Source organism: Phyllobates terribilis, unplaced genomic scaffold (assembly GCF_046119375.1).
Source record: "Phyllobates terribilis strain yellow unplaced genomic scaffold, ASM4611937v1 Scaffold_1__5_contigs__length_1240528914, whole genome shotgun sequence".
Lineage (NCBI taxonomy): Eukaryota > Metazoa > Chordata > Amphibia > Anura > Dendrobatidae > Phyllobates > Phyllobates terribilis.
The window spans coordinates 503,738,447-503,758,762 of NW_027362761.1; the positions used below are offsets into that span (position 1 = coordinate 503,738,447).

General features: G+C 42.1%; 1 protein-coding gene across 6 annotated transcripts in view; it reads right to left on the reverse strand.

The window, feature by feature from the left end:
- The window catches only part of MAST4 (microtubule associated serine/threonine kinase family member 4), a 548,534-nt gene that overhangs the window by 399,430 nt on the left and 128,788 nt on the right, over positions 1–20,316 (reverse strand). For all 6 annotated transcript variants that reach the window (XM_073680217.1, XM_073680208.1, XM_073680206.1 and 3 more), the window contains exons 2-3: positions 16,994–17,147; positions 15,330–15,454 (exon numbers count right to left, since the gene is read on the reverse strand). In XM_073680217.1, the coding sequence (XP_073536318.1) occupies positions 15,330–15,454; positions 16,994–17,147 (279 nt within the window). The remainder of the gene's footprint in view (positions 1–15,329; positions 15,455–16,993; positions 17,148–20,316) is intronic.

Genomic DNA, 20,316 nt, shown 5'->3' on the forward strand with positions numbered 1-20,316 from the left:
GGCGTAGCACCCCATCACTCTCCTTCTTGGTCAAATAGCCCTTACACAGCCTGGAGGTGTGTTTGGGCTCATTGTCCTGTTGAAAAATAAATGATGGTCCAACTAAACGCAAACTGGATGGAATAGCATGCCGCTGCAAGATGCTGTGGTAGCCATGCTGGTTCAGTATGCCTTCAATTTTGAATAAATCCCCAACAGTGTCACCAGCAAAGCACCCTCACACCATCACACCTCCTCCTCCATGCTTCATGCAGGCATGTAGAGTCCATCCATTCACCTTTTCTGCGTCGCACAAAGACACGGTGGTTGGAACCAAAGATCTCAAATTTGGACTCATCAGACCAAAGCACAGATTTCCACTGGTCTAATGTCCATTCCTTGTGTTCTTTAGCCCAAACAAGTCTCTTCTGTTTGTTGCCTGTCCTTAGCAGTGGTTTCCTAGCAGCTATTTTACCATGAAGGCCTGCTGCACAAAGTCTCCTCTTAACAGCTGTTGTAGAGATGTGTCTGCTGCTAGAACTCTGTGTGGCATTGACCTGGTCTCTAATCTGAGCTGCTGTTAACCTGTGATTTCTGAGGCTGGTGACTCGGATAAACTTATCCTCAGAAGCAGAGGTGACTATTGGTCTTCCTTTCCTGGGGCGGTCCTCATGTGAGCCAGTTTTTTTGTAGCGCTTGATGGTTTTTGCAACTGCACTTGGGGACACTTTCAAAGTTTGCCCAATTTTTCGGACTGACAGACCTTCATTTCTTAAAGTAATGATGGCCACTCATTTTTCTTTACTTAGAATTTGTATTATGGCAAGAAAAAAGAAGCTAACAGTCTATTCAGTAGGAATATCAGCTGTGTATCCACCAGACTTCTGCACAACACAACTGATGGTCCCAACCCCATTTATAAGGCAATAAATCTCACTTATTAAACCTGACAGGGCACACCTGTGAAGTGAAAACCATTTCCGGTGACTACCTCTTGAAGCTCATCAAGAGAATGCCAAGAGTGTGCAAAGCAGTCGTCAAAGCAAAAGGTGGCTACTTTGAAGAACCTAGAATATAAGACATATTTTCAGTTGTTTCACACTTTTTTGTTAAGTATATAATTCCACATGTGTTAATTCATAGTTTTGATGCCTTCAGTGTGAATGTACAATTTTCATAGTCATGAAAATACAGAAAAATCTTTAAATGAGAAGGTGTGTCCAAACTTTTGGTCTGTACTATATATTATATATATATATATATATATATATATATATATATATATATATATATATATATATATATATATATATATATATATATATATATATATATATATATATATATCTATATCTATATCATAGAATGGTAGAGTTGGAAGGGACCTCCTGGGTCATCTGGTCCAACCCCCTGCTCAAAGCAGGATTCACTAGATCATCTCAGACAGATGTCTGTCCAGCCTCTGTTTGAAGACGTCCATTGAAGGGGAACTCTCCACCTCTCGTGGCAGCCTGTTCCACTCATTAATCACCCTAACTGTCAAAAAGTTTTTTCTAATATCTAATCTGTGTCTCCTCCCATTTAGTTTCATCCCATTGCTTCTAGTCTTTCCTTGTGCAAATGAGAATAAAGCTGATCCTTCTACAATGTGACAGCCCTTGACATATTTGTAGACAGCTATTAAGTCTCCTCTCAGTCTTCTTTTTTGCAAGCAAAACATTCCCAAATCCTGCAACCGTTCCTCATAGGACATGGTTTGCAGACCAGTCACCATTCTGGTCGCTCTTCTCTGAACTTGCTCCAGTTTGTCTATGTCTTTTTTAAAATGTGGTGCCCAAAACTGTACACAGTATTCCAGATGAGGTCTGACCAAAGAGGAGTAAAGACCGATAATGACTTCACGTGATCTAGACTGTATGCTTCTGTTAATACATCCCAGAATTGTATTTGCCTTTTTTGCTGCTGCATCACACTGTTGACTCATGTTCAGTCTATGATCTATTAGTATACCTAAGTCTTTTTCACATGTACTGTTGCTTAGCTCTATTCCTCCCATTCTGTATATGCTTTTTTCATTTTTATTGCCCAGATGTAGTACTTTGCATTTTTCCCTGTTAAAAACCATTCTGTTGGTTGCTGCCCACTGCTCCAGTTTATTTAGGTCTTTTTGAATCCTCTCTCTCTCTTCTCTAGTATTAGCTATCCCTCCTAGCTTTGTGTCATCAGCAAATTTAATCAGTTTACCCTCAATTCCTTCATCTAAATCATTGATAAAGATGTTGAACAATACAGGTCCCAGGATGGAGCCCTGTGGTACCCCACTTGAGACATTCATCCAGCTGGATGTGAAGCCATTTACAACCACCCTTTGAGTCCGATCACTAAGCCAGTTATGAATCCACCTAACAGTTGCCTGGTCCATTGCATACTTGGTCATTTTTTCAATAAGGATGGTGTGAGATACTTTGTCAAATGCTTTGCTGAAGTCAAGATATACTATATCTACAGCATTTCCCTGATCCACCCAGTCAGTGATTCTGTCATAGAAGGAAATTAAGTTAGTCTGACATGACTTGTTAGTTACAAACCCATGCTGACTCTGGTTAATCACTTCATTCTTATCCATGTACTTACATACATGTTGTTTAATAATTTGTTCAAAGATCTTTCCTGGTATAGAAGTCAGACTCACCGGCCTATAGTTCCCTGGGTCCACCTTCTTCCCCTTTTTGAAGATAGGAACAACATTTGCTCTTCTCCAGTCTTCTGGGACTTCTCCTGTTCTCCAAGAATTTTCAAAGATTATGGAGAGTGGTTCTAAAATTTCTTCTACGATCTCCTTCAGTACTCTGGGGTGTAATTCATCTGGACCTGGAGACTTGAACTCATTTATGTTAGCTAAATATTCCCTCACAATCTTTCTGTTTACAGATAACTTGGATTCCTCTATTCCTTTAAAAGGACAGTGAAGATCAGTTGATGTTACATTTTCTTTCTGAGAGAAAACAGATGCAAAATAGGAATTAAAAAGTTCGGCCTTCTCAACATCCTCTCTTACCATTTCTCCATTTTCATCCTGTAAAAATCCTATAGCATCTTTGACTTTTCTTTTACTTTTGACATACCCCCAAAATCCTTTTTTATTGCTTTTGACATCTCTTGCAAGCCTTAATTCATTGTCAGCTTTAGCTAACCTGATACGTGCCCTGCAGGATCTGCAGACTGCATTTTAATCTTCTTTAGATATGCCTCCCTCTTTCCATTTAATAAACATTTCTTTCTTTCTTTTTAGCATGTGTTTAAGTTCTGTGTTCATCCATCCTGGTTTCCTTAAATGCTTCCCATTCTTCCTACTTTTCGGGATTGTTAACGATTGTGCTTTGAGAATCTCATTTTTAAAAATTTCCCATCCTTCCTGGACATTTTTGTCCTTAAGGACATCCAGCCATTGGATCCCTCCTATTCTCTTTCTGAGTCTCTTAAAATCTGCCTTTCTAAAATCTAACCTTGAAGTTTGAGTCTTCACATGTCTTCCTCCTCTAGTTATCCAAAATTCTATAATAGCATGATCACTGCCTCCTAGGGTCCCAGCCACCTTTACCTCCTCAACCATTTCCTCCCTGTTTATAAGGATTAGATCCAAAGTAGCAGATCCCCTTGTTTTCTCCCCTACCTTTTGGAAGATAAAGTTGTCAGCAAGAGAGGATAAGAATTTGCTTGACCTGTTAGTTTTACTTGAGAGAGATTCCCAACAAATGTCTGGATAGTTGAAATCTCCCATGACCACTACATCATATTTTTTGGAGAACTTGGTCATTTGATACATAAAGAGTTCATCCATATCTTCAGCTTGCCCAGGTGGCCTGTAGTAAATGCCTACAATGGTGTCCTTTCCGTTGTTCTCTCCTTGTATTCTTACCCAAACAGTTTCCACAGAACTCCCAGTCTCTGAAGCTTCAATCTCTGTGCAGATATACGCTTTTCTAACATACAATGCAACACCTCCTCCTCGTTTATCAAGTCTGTTTCTTGCAAATAAGTTGTATCCTTTTAGCCTTTTATTCCAATCATGTGTATCGTCCCACCAAGTTTCAGTGATTCCAATGACATCATATTCCTTTTCCTGCATTAGTAGTTCCAATTCTCCTTGTTTGTTGCCCATGCTTTGTGCATTTGTATAAAAACATTTTAGTTTGTGATTGGTTTCTCTTCCTCCCATATTTTTATCATTTAGATTTTTTTGTCTTTATTCTTCTTTTCCACTTCCAGTAGCAGAGATCTCAATAGTATTTGTCAGCTGTATGGCTTTTTCTGGCCTTTTGCTTCCCTTCCCACATTGTTCTAGTTTAATGCTCTTCTGATGAGTGTAGCAAGGCGACTTCCAAATACATGTTTTCCAGTCTTCGTAAGGTGCACCCCATCTCTAGCAAGTAGTCCATCGTATAGGTAATTCATTCCATGATCCAGAAATCCAAATCCTTGTTGACAGCACCATCGACGTAGCCAGTTGTTCACCTGTAGAATCTTATTCCACCTCATTGTTCCATGGCCATCCACTGGGAGGATGGATGAGAAGACCACCTGCGCTCCCAATTCTTTCACTTTCTTGCCTAAGTCTTCAAAGTCACTGCAGATGGTTTCCAGGTCCTTTCCTGCGGTGTCATTTGTCCCCACATGTATTAGCAGGAATGGGTAGTGATCTGTAGGTCTGAAGAGTCTTGATATCCTGTCAGACACATCTTTAATTTTTGCTCCTGGAAGACAGCACATTTCTCTTGAGGTTATGTCCGGTCTGCAGATAGCTGCCTCTGTTCCTCTTAACAGGGAATCCCCCATGACCACCACTCTCCGTTTTTTCTTCACAACATTCTTTTTTCTCCATCCAGGAGGATTCTGAGGGCTTACAAGGTTATTCATTGCTGGCAAAGTCCTATTTTGCTGTATTTCTTCATGGTTCTCCTGCGTGAGAGCCTGGTACTGGTTCCTGAGCAGTATGGGTGCTGACTGCCTCTCGATCCTCCTGCTTCTGTGGGTCACATGCTTCCATTCCTCTGTTTCGTCAGGTGCAGTTCGAATTTCTTCTCTTTCTGAATCATGAAGAGATAATTCTGCTCTGTCTAAGAACTCTTCACCTTCCTTAATGATTTTCAAGGTAGTTAACCTCTCTTCTAGATTTCACAACTTTTCCTCCAACAGGGACACAAGCTTGCATTTCTGGCATGTGAAGTTTGGCTTTTCCACTGGCAAGTCTGTGAACATGTAGCAGGATATGCGGCTCACCAAATGGCTCCTGGACTCTTCCATGTTCTTATTGTTAATGTTCCAAAATGCAGTGGGAATATGCAAATTATCTCCTCAGGACTCCTCCCCTGGTTTACCGATGTCCTCTTTTCAGCTCCAACAGCCAAAATCCAGTGTTCTTTGAGCTCGCGGAGACTCTTCACTTACCCAAAAATGCAGTGGGAATATGCAAATTATCTCCTCAGGACTCCTCCCCTGGTTTACCGATGTCCTCTTTTCAGCTCCAACAGCCAAAATCCAGTGTTCTTTTGAGCTCGCGGAGACTCTTCACTTACCCCAAAATGCAGTGGGAATATGCAAATTATCTCCTCAGGACTCCTCCCCTGGTTTTGGTTATATATATATATATATATATATATATATATATATATATATATATATATATATATATATATATATATATATATATATATATATATATATATATATATATATATATATATATAAAAGCACACTGTCCACTCAGAATATTTTTATGTTGCATTCAATTCCCTGGGTGTCATCTCCCCAGGAACGAAAAAAAAGGTTAAACCATCTTTGCCTAAAGGTCACCTGCAGTATAATGCATCAGCTTCAGGCGCATTACGACATCAGTATCCCGCTGCGACAAGGGATACATTCGCTGTGCAAGCGCTTAAAAACTAATGTTATGCATTGTTTAAAAGGCTTCTGCTTAACATTTGTATCATCAGATGAATGGTGCAATGATTCACACTCTGAATAATCAGCACATCTTGCAAGGATGCAAAATAATGAGGTGTATTTCTTCAACGGAGGAACTGTAAACTCGTTTTCCACAGATAAAAGGCATTTCTCTGATGGAACGCTGAGGTTATTGCTATGTGCAGAAGAGAATTATTGAAGCAGAGCTCATGAAACGAGTGTAACCATGTTAATCCGTGAATAAGTACACAAATGGCAAATATCCTCCACAATCACTAAATGAGATAAAAGAGTAAAATATACCTTGGTGCACACATCAAAATGAAATTGCACTGAGATATGTTTTGCAATTTAGAAAGGGCAGCACAATGGAAGAATGTTTAGCAAGCGAGCTGCTGAATCTGCAGACGTGCAGACGACACTTATAACTCAGGTTAGGAAAGAGATTAACAGCTATAGTTGTCTAGTTTCGTTGGAATTAGAAGTCTAAGCAAGCATCCAAGCGTCTTGTATCCTTAAAGGAACACTCCAGGCAATATCGTTTCATGCAAGGCCGGAGGGGAAGGTGCATGAAAGAAAAGTTCAAAGAACACCGGAGAGAAATTCACTGTGTCATGCCCTGTTGCCTCAGGTCTTACACTAGGCACAACATCTTCTATTCATTTTGCCTGGAGTATACCTTTAAGGGTTTGCGTCAACTAAAGGGCTGAAATTCATAAAAAATTCTAAAGAGCCTAACAGTGCATACAAAACTGCATCACAATTAGGCCTAGCTATATTTGTTCAGCATGAGGCCAAAAAAAATGACTACGGTAAAATAAAAAGTCGCTACGTTTTTCCCTTTCACAAGACAAGCGAATTAGGCTGGTTTCATAAATCTGACGTACGGTCTGAGAATGGACTGGCATGTCCGGACTGGCCGTGCATCTCCTGACCCGAACTCAACAGCTTCTTGAGAATATATGAGGCTGCTCGAGTTTAGGTCTGGACATCACAGACAGTACTCGGGCCGTAGGACTCGTCCAGACGGGTGTATTTTCGGTTCATGTTCCAATCACGGATGGATAAAGTAAAAGCGGTAGTTCAGATGACCATTTTTACAAGCTGATTACTGTGTCTCAGGTATGTTGCTGACGCGCCCCGTGGGCCGTAGGGTACTCGATAACCGTGCCGGTCGATGCTGGGGGATGTCACGGTGGCAGTGACCCAGTCCGTGACCCAGGGCGGTCAATTAAAGGGGAAAGTAAAAGGGAAATAAAAGTTTTTAGAGATAGTGTTCGTGACGCCACCTGTGGTATGCAGCTATATGAGGCCGCCGGTGCAGATCCTCTGGAGCTGATGGTGACGCAGCAGAGTTGGTTCAGCTCTCCACAGGCAGAGCTTAGCTCCAGGGCAGTAGATGGTGATTTTATGAGGTAGATGATGTTGGTGCGGTGTAATGCAGGTGATGGCGCAGATAATGACCAGTCCACAGCTTAATAGCGGTTTCCTCTTATCTTTACTTGCGGTTTGTTGAGCAGACCGGGGCACAGGTACTAGCTGGTAGTAGAGGTCCGGGTGGCCTGGGAGCAAGTTGGGGATCCACCTCGCCAGGTGAAGTTGTAGGCCTTCCCTCTGCACTAATCTCTTTGGCCCTGCTGCTTGGAGCTATGCTGCGGCCCTCGTCCCTGAGTAAAACGTCTTTCTTCACCCGTGTGGCAGGCAGCTCAGGCCTTCCTTAAGTGTCGCTCCCACGTGGCGGTGCTGGGCCCTATGGTGCTGCTGTGTCGCCGGGTGTCTGGTGAGGCCAGGAGACCTGCAGTCTCTTGCCCTCCGGATTCTGCTGCCGGGCCTTCAGTGCCCCAAAACCACGGACTCCGGTTCCTTTGCGCTCGTCTCCTCTGGGACGAGCTTGTGCACAGCTCCCTTCCCCAGGTCCTTCCTTGTCGCTCTCCTGTCTTCATCTCCTCTCAACTCACTCTTACTAACCCCGCCTCCAGATTCCAGTGTGAAGGGGAGGAGCTCCCCTTTCTGGTCTGGAGCCAGGAAAGTGTTGAATGCTGGTAAACCTGATTAGGGGACCCCTTCTTGCTTCCAGGCATGGCATCACCCCTTGTGAGGGAGGCAATGCCACTGTGGCAACCGGACCCCTGGGGTGCCACATTGCAGTCAGTCAGATCATCAATATTTCTTCAACTTTGACTAAATAATAAAGCCAGCAGTCAAGCAGTAGCTGGTGTTTGGCTGCAGCAGACCCATGACACCAATTTAACGTGACCCCTCCCCCGCCACCCCACCCCCGGAATATGGACATCGCTGGAATGGAACCACTGAGGGAGGAGAGTACCCATTGTGGTAAATTGTGGTCATTTTAAATGGGGCCTTGAAGAGATAAAGCTGGATTGGTCCAGAAATGGACAACCCCTTTAACAAATGGAAATTGTACAAGTAGAATTTTTTATTTGTTGATGCATAAAAATGAACTCCATAGAAATGTTAAAAACGGATAAAAAGTGGTCTATTTGTGGGTGAAAAACAAAAGATTTTTTTAATACGACTGTCTGAACTCGGCCTTAGGCTATGAGTATTGAGAAATAGACATGCCACATGTGGGCACATACTTGAACCTCATGCACATGGCTGAGCCATATATATGTAACGTTCTATGGAGACAATAGGTGCCATGTATGTTGCTGCAGCACATTATACAACTACTCTACCATGGGAAAAATAGGTCTGTAATAACATATGAAAATGGCCGTATAGATAAGGTGGGAGCCTAAGATGTCTAGGTGTGCCTTATTACTGTTCCAGATTATGGACAGGTTTGTGTGCATGAAAATCTACAGGCCATGATGGAACTTCACTACCTGCAGGTTTGACTTCCCGCACGCCAAAAAACAATGAATGCATAGTCAGTGGCCTCCAAGGTCACAGAATTGTAACGTGGCACGGGGCAGTAGCCATGGGTGAGGTACTCTATTCTTACGCCCCGGCACGTTACATGAAAGTGGAGGTCCTGGCTGGGTGCTAAGCCTTTGCAGGCCGCATGTTACTGATGACTTGAGTTGGCCAGGACCAGATTGTTGAACAGTTCAATGAGGGAGACCACCAGTCAAAAATAAACCTTTCACTGAACAACAACTTGGAGGGGGATTATATACAGTATATAAGGGTACACAATTTAAAGGGAACCTGTCACGCCCTAACTACTATCTACACTGCTCCCACTGCTTTGCTAGTGTGGCAATGTGCATCACTAACCAGCTTTTTTTCATTAAAATCGGTGGTATTATAATGATTTTATAACCTTATACACTGCTCAAAAAAATAAAGGGAACACTCAAATAACACATCCTAGATCTGAATGAATGAAATATTCTCATTGAATACTTTATTCTGTACAAAGTTGAATGTGCTGACAACAAAATCACACAAAAATCATCAATGAAAATCAAATGTATTAACCAATGGAGGCCTGGATTTGGAGTCACCCCCAAAATTAAAGTGGAAAAACACACTACAGGCTGATCCAACTTAGATGTAATGTCCTTAAAATAAGTCAAAATGAGGCTCCGTATTGTGTGTGGCCTCCACGTGCCTGTATGACCTCCCTACAACGCCTGGGCATGCTCCTGATGAGGTTGCGGATGGTCTCCTGTGGGATCTCTTCCCAGACCTGGACTAAAGCATCCGCCAACTCCTGGACGGTCTGTGGTGCAACGTGACGTTGGTGGATGGAGCGAGACATTATGTCCCAGATGTGCTCAATCGGATTCAGGTCTGGGGAACGGGCGGTCCATTCCTTAGCGTCAATGCCTTCATCTTGCAGGAACTGCTGACACACTCCAGCCACATGAGGTCTGGCATTATCCTGCATTAGGAGGAACCCAGGGCCAACTGCACCAGCATATGGTCTCACAAGGGGTCTGAGGATCTCATCTCGGTACCTAATAGCATTCAGGCTACCTCTGAATATGAATATGGAGGGCTGTGCGGCCCTCCAAAGAAATGCCACCCCACACCATTACTGACCCACTGCCAAACCAGTCATGCTGAAGGATGTTGCAAGCAGCAGATCACTCTCCACGGCGTCTCCAGACTCTGTCACATGTACTCAGTGTGAACCTGCTTTCATCTGTGAAGACCACAGGGCGCCAGTGGCGACTTTGCCAATCCTGGTGTTCTGTGGCAAATGCCAAGCATCCTGCATGGTGTTGGGCTGTGAGTACAACCCCCATCTGTGGACGTCGGGCCCTCATACCACCCTCATGGAGTTGGTTTCTAACTGTTTGTGCGGACGCATGCACATTTTTGGCCTGCTGGAGGTCATTTTGCAGGGCTCTGGCAGTGCTCCTCCTGTTCCTCCTTGCACAAAGGCGGGGGTACCGGTCCTGCTGCTGGGTTGTTGCCCTCCTACAGCCCCCTCTAAGTCTACTGGTGTACAGCCTGTCTCCTGGTAGCGCCTCCAGCCTCTGGACACTACTCTGACAGACACAGCAAACCTTCTTGCCACAGCTCACATTGATGTGCCATCCTGGATGAGCTGTACTACCTGAGCAACTTTGTGGGTTGTAGAGTCCATCTCATGCTACCACGAGTGTGAAAGCACAACCAACATTCAAAAGTGATCAAAACATCAGCCAGAAAGCATTGGTACTGAGATGTGGTCTGTGGTCCCCACCTGCAGAACCACTCCTTTGAGGGTGTCTTGATAATTGCCAATAGTTTCCATCTATGGTCTATTCCATTTGCACAACAGCATGTGAAATTGATTGTCAATTAGTGTTGCTTCCTAAGTGGACAGTTTGATTTCACAGAAGTTTGATTTACTTGGAGTTATATTCTGTTGTTTAAGTGTTCCCTTTATTGTTTTGAGCAGTGTATATGCTTTGTCCTACCTTCTCGTATTCAGTCATAGGGGTGTGATTCTCACAGTCAGTCAGGGGCGGCGCAGCATTCAGTCACTGCTGGCGCTGCCCATGTATTTGAATACTGGTCCTGGCGAGCAAAATTATTGTAAAGGTGCGTGCGCATTTCGACATGTCTGGCCGCTGGTCCTGCGCAGTGAGGCTGTGTGGTAACTCGCTTCACTGTGCACGTGCGAGGAGCCACAGGTCATAACGCATGCGCAGCGAAACTGCGAACGACACAGCCTCACTGCGCACGTGCGGGAACATAGAACGTGCGCAGTGTAGCTTGTAAACATACAGCTTCACTGCGCAGGACCAGCGGCCAGACATGTCGAAATGCGCATGTGCCCCACAATAATAGCGCTTGGCGGGACCAGTATTCAAATACATGGGTGACGCCAGCAGTGAGTGAATGCTGTGCCGACCATGACTGAATGAGAGAATCACAGCCCTATGGCTGAATACGAGCAGGTAGGACAAAGTATATATAATGTTATAAAATCATACTACCACCGATTTTAATGAAAAAAGCTTGTTAGTGATGCACATTGCAACACTAACAAAGCAATGGGGGCAGTGTAGATAGTAGCTAGGACGTGACAGGTTCCCTTTAACGAACGTTTCCTTCACAATACATAACATTTTCCGCACACAGTTTCAATTTCTTTCTGGTCACTCGTTCGTTCTCTATCTTCACTGTTTCACTTTCCTTCACCAAAACTCAGCTCAGTACTACTAGTCCTATTTTCAACCCGTGGTTCCACATCTTCTTCCCCCTCTAGGGAACTATATTGCCAGTATGGGTGGTACTTAACTTCTGCCACGGACGCCTTGGAACTCCCGCCCGGTGTACTCTTCGTCTTGGGTGCTCTGTCCCGTCTCGGCCCGGTTACCTCTCTGAGTTATAAACTCTAGGCCGTATTGCTATGCATCCTCTCCCAGGACCAGTGTCCATTTAATCACTCAGTCCTCCTTTAACCCCTTTACGACGTGGTACGTAATAGTACGCACCACATCGTAACCCCCGGTTCAGTGCGGGCTATGGCGCTGAGCCCGCACTAAACTGGGCACATGTCAGCTGATTTATACAGCTGAAGTGACGTCACACGCTCCTGTCGCCTGTCAACTCCTACTGGCTTCACAGCGCGGGAGAGAGCGGTGAGTAATTATTTTTTAAAAATCATTGGCCATACTAGTATAGATGTGTATGGGGTGCATTATACTACTATGGAGGTCTATAGGGGTGCATTATACTACTATGGATGTTTAAGGGGGTGCATTATACTACTATTGTTGAATATGGGGGTGCATTATATTTGACGCATGACTGAGCTCTGCAGTATGTTACATGGAGGACTATGGGGAGTGTGTTTATACTTCTATGTACACCCCTGGTGAGTATAATAATATTTATTCAGAATGGCGGGGGGCCCTAGTCCAAACCTTGCACCGGGGCCCATGAAACTATAGCTACGCCACTGCGTGCACATGAGTCTATATGAAACCAAAAACGTGCACTCTAAAACAATAGCAATTCTAACATTGGAAGAAGATATAGCATTGATGGAACAAGATTGCCACACAAATATTATTGTACGGCTTTCATATCTACAATTAATTTTGAACTGCAAAGATGAGAACCAGCAAGTTCTCTGCATTCTTCTTAGAATAAACATTTCGCCATGTCTGTCCATTGGGTTTGTATATTTTTAAATATAAATTAAATATTCAAGGATAAAGCCACATTTTCTGTCTATTTGTATTACCAAAAATTGAAAGGGATTTGGGATGTTCACAGCCGCTCTTCATCCTCTGCTATAAAGCATGTGCGTGGAATTCTTCTCGTTAACCGTGGAAGCCTAGCTCTGTAAAATGAGAATGTAACAAGATGCCAGCCTTCATTTTCAAAACGCTCGTCTGCATTAGATGAATTTACATAAATCTAAGCAGGACGGGCTGAAGACACGCTCATTCGTGTCAGCTTTAATGCAAAAACATGCCCAATTAAGAAAATTACAGATCATAGAAATAGGATCGTTAAAATTATGCAGATTGTAAGGAAGTTGAAATATTCCATTTTCATCTAATTACCAATGTTTATAATAAATTCACTATTGTATACAGAAGAGCAAGACTGATTTCAAGCAACCGCCAGCGAGTGGAGCCAATCTACCCTGGTGCGCCACTCAGCAGCGGACATGTGTGAACAGAGCAAGGATGTGTTTATGCAAAAATTATTTTATTGCAATTATACCAGAAAAAGCATTTCGAATTATCTGACAGATTGTCCATGTTATTAAAGTTTCATGTTTCCCTTAGTTATACTCCGAAGGTAAAGATTTGAGGCAATAGATGAGCTAATAGCTCAGTGTGGACTGGACAAGTCATGTGCTGTTGCACTGCGGCTCTGTAGGTTTGGGAGCCACCATCTGAAAAAAAAAAATTGTGAATCCTGACATTACTTTGCAAGGGACTTCAATAATTATTCCCAAGGTTTACTTACACTAGATGTGCAATGTATAGATGTTTCAATACTTTTGTCCAACAGAATCTTTTATGACATCCCATTCAACATTCACAGGCATTAATATGGAGTTGGTCTTCACTTTTAAGCTTTAACAACTGAAGTCACAATCTTTGTTCTTGTTCCTTCTAAAACGTTCAGTGGGGCTTCTGTGCAGGCATTCAAGATCTTCCACACCAAACTCACCCAACCATGTCTTTTCAGACCTTGCTCTGTTCACTGGGCACAGTCATTGGGAACAAAAAAGGTATTTTCCTAAACAGCTTGTTACCCCGGCCCCTCTGAACTGACGAGACAAATGTTGAGCTTTTTGGAAAGTGTATGTCCCATTACATCTGGCGTAGAAGTAACACAGCATTTCAGAAAAGGAAATGTGATGGTCTGGAGCTGTTTTGCTGCTTCAGTACCTGGAAGACTTGCTGTGGTAAATGGAACCATGAATTCTGATGTCTACCAATAAATCCTGAAGGAGAATGTCCGGCCATCTGTTCATGACCTCAAGCTGAAGCTCACTTGCGTTATGCAACAGGACAATGGATCTAAAACACACCAGCAAGTCCACCTCTGAATGGCTTGAGAAAAACAAAATTAAGACTTTGGAGTGGCCTAGTCAAAGTGTTGATCTTAACCCGATTGAAATGCTGTGGCATGACCTTAAAAAGATGGTTCATGCTCGGAAACCCTCCAATGTGGCTGAATTACAACAATTTTGTAAAGATGAGTGGCCAAAATTCCTCCAGAGCGTTGTAAAAGACTCATTGCCAGTTATCGCAAATGCTTGATTGCAGTTGTTGCTGCTAAGGGTGACCCAACTAGTTATTAGGTTTAGGGGGCAATCACTTTTTCACACAGGGCCCTGTAGGTTTGGATTTCTTTTTCCCTTAATAATAAAGACCTTCATTTAAAAACTGCATTTCGTGTTTACTTGTGTTATCTTTGTCTAATATTTAAATTTGTTTTGTCATCTGAAACATTCAAGTGAGACAAAGGGGGCAAACACTTTTTCACACCACTGTAGGTGTACATGTAATACATAAGGACCACACAAGTCCACCAACATAGGAGAGGCGTACAGAGTGACCTTCTCGCTAAGACATTCCAATACCCTAATAGCACATATGGATAGGTCTTCATGATACAACTCCTTTAACCCCTTAGTGACCAAGATAATTTTGACCTTCCTGACCAGACAAGTTCTAGATATCTTAGGTACCATGAGGTAACAACTCTGGAACGCTTCATCGTATCCCAGTGATTCTGAAATTGTTTTTTTTTTCGTGCCATATTGTACTTCATGATAGTGGTAAAATTTGTTTAATATGACTTGCTTTATTTGTGAAAATATCACAATTTTGGTGAAAATTTTGCAATTTTGGTGAAAATTTGGGCTTCCTGGGGACACGATTTCTCTCTCCTCTGACATGTTAAGATCATGTCAGAGGAGAAAGAAATTATCTTTTGACCGGATCAAATTTTTTTTTTTTTACATGATTGTCATTATAATAAAGGCGATCCAGTGATCAGGGACCTAAAAAAACAGCCCAGATAGTGTTCTCCAGGGTCTCGGCTACCTCTGGTAGCTGAAACCTCAAAGATTTTCAGACTCTAGGGGGTGCTATTCTTATTTCAAAACGGAGATGAGGGAATAAGGCCCCTTAGAGGCCGACACTATCATACTTATTGGTGGCTGTTAAGGGGTTAAGATCAGTCCAACATAAGTAATTATACACAGTTTTCACAGATTTAAATATAGTGTAGATCAAAATATTAAATTGTATTGAAATGTGAACATGACCCTTCTTCAACTATATGGTGGATCTTGCCATCAACACCATTCAGCGAGATCCAGGAGGAAGCAAGTTATTGTCAATGATATTGTATTGTATAGGAAAATGTTCCAACATCACCAGAAATATTGCGGTTAAAACCATAGGAAGAAATCTATACGTAAGGGGAAACAAATCACTTACCAGGCTGGCTGTCAGAGACGGGGCAGACTGCCCTAGAGCCTGGCTCCGCATCCGCACCAAATTAGAGGTTTCCGTAGATGCCTGCCAAGACTGTTGCGCAGCGCCGGCAGGTAGCAAGTAACGTCCTAGAAAATAGACACTACGCTCATTTAGGGAGCCTCAACTTTTAAATTTTCATGGTTACAAGTTATTATGACCTTAAAATGCCAGGTATGAATTGCAAATACATCAGATCAAAGAAGAAAAAGCGGCGGCACTGCTGCTCGGAATGACAGCGGCCTGCGGACGCGAGTGCCATCTGAACCTCTATATCTATAAATGGTACTACCTGCATAGAGGGACATGGGGACATCTACATCAGAGAAGGATTCAATTAGAGTTACTATTTTGGATACATCTTTTTCGCCACTTCTACTTCTATTCATAATATGGCAGACAGACACAGAGGTTTAGGTTCTTTATGAAATAAAAATGCAATAACTTGGTACAGACACTTTATTCATTACCTCTAACCCTTCCACTATCAGAACGCTCCTCTCTCAATTGTTATCAGTATCCCGCTGCTGGCACCACAGTGGTCAGCTCTACTTTTCCCTCGTTCTAGTTTTTTTTTTTTTTTTTTTTACATAAGTGCCCCCCATAGTCCCCTAGTGAATCAAGTGCTTATTATTACACACATAGTTGAGTGTTCATGTCCAAATGACAGCTGTATGGTTTGCCTAGTTTATGAGAGCGCTCTTGATATGGTGTATTCACATACTATGGATTTTTATAAAATGGTGGCAAGACGCTGGAATTTGCAAATATTGCTGAAAAAATAACAAGAAAAGAAACACCACTTGATTGCAAAGTGTGAAACACCCTAATTAGTTAAACTACCAAATTGAAGATAATCAAGATGAATTTTCAACCTCTGGCTGTACAAACTATTATCTGATATTTTGGAAAAGGTTGGTATCCGACGAAGGAGATGGCTCCTTGATTGTTGAAGGTTTGACTACAGAGATCTCCACTGATCCCAAAAACAAGGAAGAGACCCAAATCAATGGAGGTCAAGCATTTTCACCTCCACTCCCATTCATGCTCTAAGAGACTGCTGGATATAACAAAGATCTGTACGTAGCCATCTCTGGCAGTCTCAGAGAATGAATGGAGAGCAGCTACATATGCTTGACCTGTGCTCCAATCAGACGGGCCGCTTCAGATCAGCGGAGGTCTCAACAGTCAGATCTCAATTGATCAGAAATGTATTTTTCTGGAAAGGGGAAAGGGGAAAAGGGAAAGAGGAAAGGGAAAAATAAGTAGTCCAGAATGTCTTGAAGAGAAAACGTCACCAGATCAAAAGTGGCCAATTTTTCTAATGTCTTAAAAAGGGCCCAAATATCTGGAGCCATATAGCAGATTTTCAAGTCCCCCATACACTTTAAAAAGCTATCTGTGAAAGAATGGTTTGCCCGGCAGCCATCTCGTCCAACTGTTTCATACACAGGAGCACTCCTGTGTTCTCTATGAGAGAGCCGCTACCAGACATGCTGGATCCTTATCTTCCCTGACATTAGACTGTCAACCAAACCTATCAATATCGGTGGGTTCGGCAAATTTAGGACTTTATTTAGTGTTCCAAATATGCTCATTTTTAAAGGTATTTAAGGATTGCCTCTTACCAGTCAGTGCACCTCCTAGACTTCCTCTTCTCAGCAGTCGTCCATCGTCATTCAGTGATTTTTTGTATTTACCAGACTTTCCTTGCCGAAATGACACCTCCGGGGTGCTACATTTGCGTAACTGCATCGGTGGTGGGGACAATATGTTGTCAAGCTGTAGAAAAAAATTTAATGAGTCCATTAACATGATTGTTCTACTTTTGTTAAATATGTCCGCTAACTATGATTATATATATATATATATATACGAAAAAATATAAACTTGTGTGTATATATTTATTTCCTTACTGATTATCTTCTTTTCACAAGTTAAAGAAATCCTACTGCTCTATCCCAAATAGCCCATATGTATATTTCTAGCATGTGGCTCAAGTATTAGACATTGAGGCTATATTCACACATACAGTTCTTACTTGTAAAAGAGTGAACCCAAAAGAGAAGTACTGCCTTCAACAATCAACTGCATGTAAATTTAACCCAAATGTATCCCTCATTGTGTTATAGTACGATTCATTACTAAAGGTTAATAAAATCCAAGCAGCTGCATTCAGAACTCACAGCCATAAAGCGAAACACACAGCCAACAGGGATACATTAAATAATCACCAATTTCACAAGTCCAGCTTTAGGCTCACACACGCAGACATATTATGGCTCCTTACAAGATCATAGTGCACAGACTGTGGGAACAGACTACATTGAGCTCCTGTGTAGTCTGTTACTATGGAGACACCTACTTCTGTCTGAGCACTGTAGACAAATACAAAAGAAGATTTTCGTAGAAAGATGACAAATCACTTCTCTAATCATGCCTTAAAAAAAAAAAAAAAAAAAGTTAATCTCGAAAGTTAAAAGGGGCTGATAAACACCTTGATTTGTCATGCTGTCTGTGGTATGGGCAGCATAAATCTAATGGAAGGATCACTTTAAGCCCCTATAATATATAAAAGAACTTTATAAGTGTAGGTCCACTATAATGCCTCATCCAGACATGAGTAAATTTTCTGGTATACAAAGCACAGACAGATTTTCATCAGAGTTTTGGTTCTGATTTCCATTAGTGTTTGGTCTGAGTTTCATCTGTGAATTTTCATTTATGATAAAAAACTAAAATTACAGAAGCTTCTCCTATATATTATAATGTTGGTCACAGGCTTTATACACTGTGTGCAGTCCGTTTCATCATTTTTGTGCCGATTTTTCAACTCCAAGTTGCATAAATGTAAATGCTTATTAAGTGAAGCAGATCAGGTGACATGTATTTGTGTAATGAAGGAGCATGTGGCCTAAGGATACAAAACCCTTTATCAAGGTGTGCAGAATTAATAGGCAGCTTGTTTTCTTCAGTCAAAATGGGTAAAAAAAAAGAGATTTATCTGACTCTCAAAAGTCAAAAATTGTTACCAGTCTTACAGAGGGATGCAGCACTCTTGGAATTGCTGAGATTTTGGGCCGTTCTCACAGAACCATCAAAAGTTTTGTTACGTATTGTGTTGGTGTGATATGGTGTGTAGGGTATCATTCTGTCGATGTTCATATTTTTACGGATTTTGCCATGTTGTCTTGTTGCTCTGTATCATTCTGTGTATCCCCCATATTGTCTAGAGTCGTAATTACCTTACAAAAGGTCCGATAATTGAATTAGCTCAGTTACCATCTGCAACCTGAATGTTTCCCTGCCTCTTGATGAACCCCTGACATTTCCTAACCGTCCATTCATGACCCCTCTGCTCCTCAAATGCCGTAAATCACCCCTTGTAGTGCCTTAATCTCTGCGGCACAGTCCCAGGTCTGGGGTGCCTGAAAACCATCCAACCTGTCTGCTTACCCCTGGATATAAGGAGGGGGCCTATAGAGGACTTGGTGAGGATTAAGAGGAGTAAGATCAATCCTTTGTGGGATGCTGGAGCTAAGGCCAGCACTCCAGAGAGACTTGGCAAAATCCTGATTACCCTGGAAAATACACTACTGGAGGAGCTATACGGAGAAGTATCTGGAGCCGCACTGCCATTTCAATCTCTAAGCGGAGGATTGTGACTCATCTCCCGGGGCATTTATCCAGTCACTGGACTGTATTTCATCCTTTGTGTGGTAGATTATTACATGCAAACTGAAAGGTCCATAAAACAAAAGGTTCTTGGGACTGTTCACTCATCTCTCGCTCTGTTGATTGTGCGATACTGGAGAAGGACCCTGTAACACAGTCAACAGAGTCGTGAAAAAAAAAAAAAGACATTAACGGTTAAAGATTTGAGAATAATCAAACGTGAAGCAACCAGGAAGCCATTAACGTCCAGTGTTGTCAAATTTCAGAAAAGCAACCTCCCTTAAGGCCCATAAGTATAAGGTGTTCAGTGCTCAAAGACATGGCCAAGGTGAGGAGGCTGAACCCCGACCATCACTGAACAAAACAAAGAAGAAGAAACGTCAAGACTGGGCCAAGAAATTTCTGAAGACAGATTTTTCAAACGGTTTATGGACAGATTTCATGAGAGTGACTCTGGATGGACCAGATGGATGGGCTCGTAGCTGAATCTCTAACGGGCATAGAATTCCACTTTGACTCCGATGACAGAAACGCGAAGGGGGGGGTACTGCTATGGGCTGGTATTATTAAATATGACCTTTTTGAGTTAGAGATTGACTCAAAACCAACTGCCAATATTTAGAAGACACTTTCTTCAAGTAGTGGTACAGGAAAAAGTTTGCGTCTTTCAAGAACCCCATGATTTTTATTCAGAATAATGCTCTATCGCAGCATAGAAGTCTCCACTGCTCGGCTACAAGTAATGGCCTTATAGATGGAAGAATAATGACACCTGTCATAAACCTTATTGAGAACTTGTGGGTCCTTCTTAACTAGCTTTATGGTGAAGGAAAAAAGTCACCTCTCTGAACAGTGTCTAGGAGGCTGTGCTTGGTGCTGCCCAAAAAGTTACCGTAATAGTCAATAAATTAGGAAACTGACAGAATCCATGGATGGAGCTTATAACTGTTCTTTAGAGGTGCTTTATTGGTCACTGATATTTTCTTTTAAAATGTCATTGATGTATTTTTGTACATTTCGAGTTGTTTGGTTATTATCCTCACTTTAAACAGATGAAAACAATTCAAATGGGAAAATTTACATTTTTTCAGAATTCTGCACACTAATAGTTACCCTATAATTCTGCACACATGGATATTCTCCTAAGAAACATACAACATCACTTATACTTGCTAAAATATTCAGATTTCAGGCTCATTAACCTTTTGTATTGTCTGCAGTGTAGTTGTTCAATAATAAATTAAACACCGAAAATATAAATTGCCTAATTGTGCAC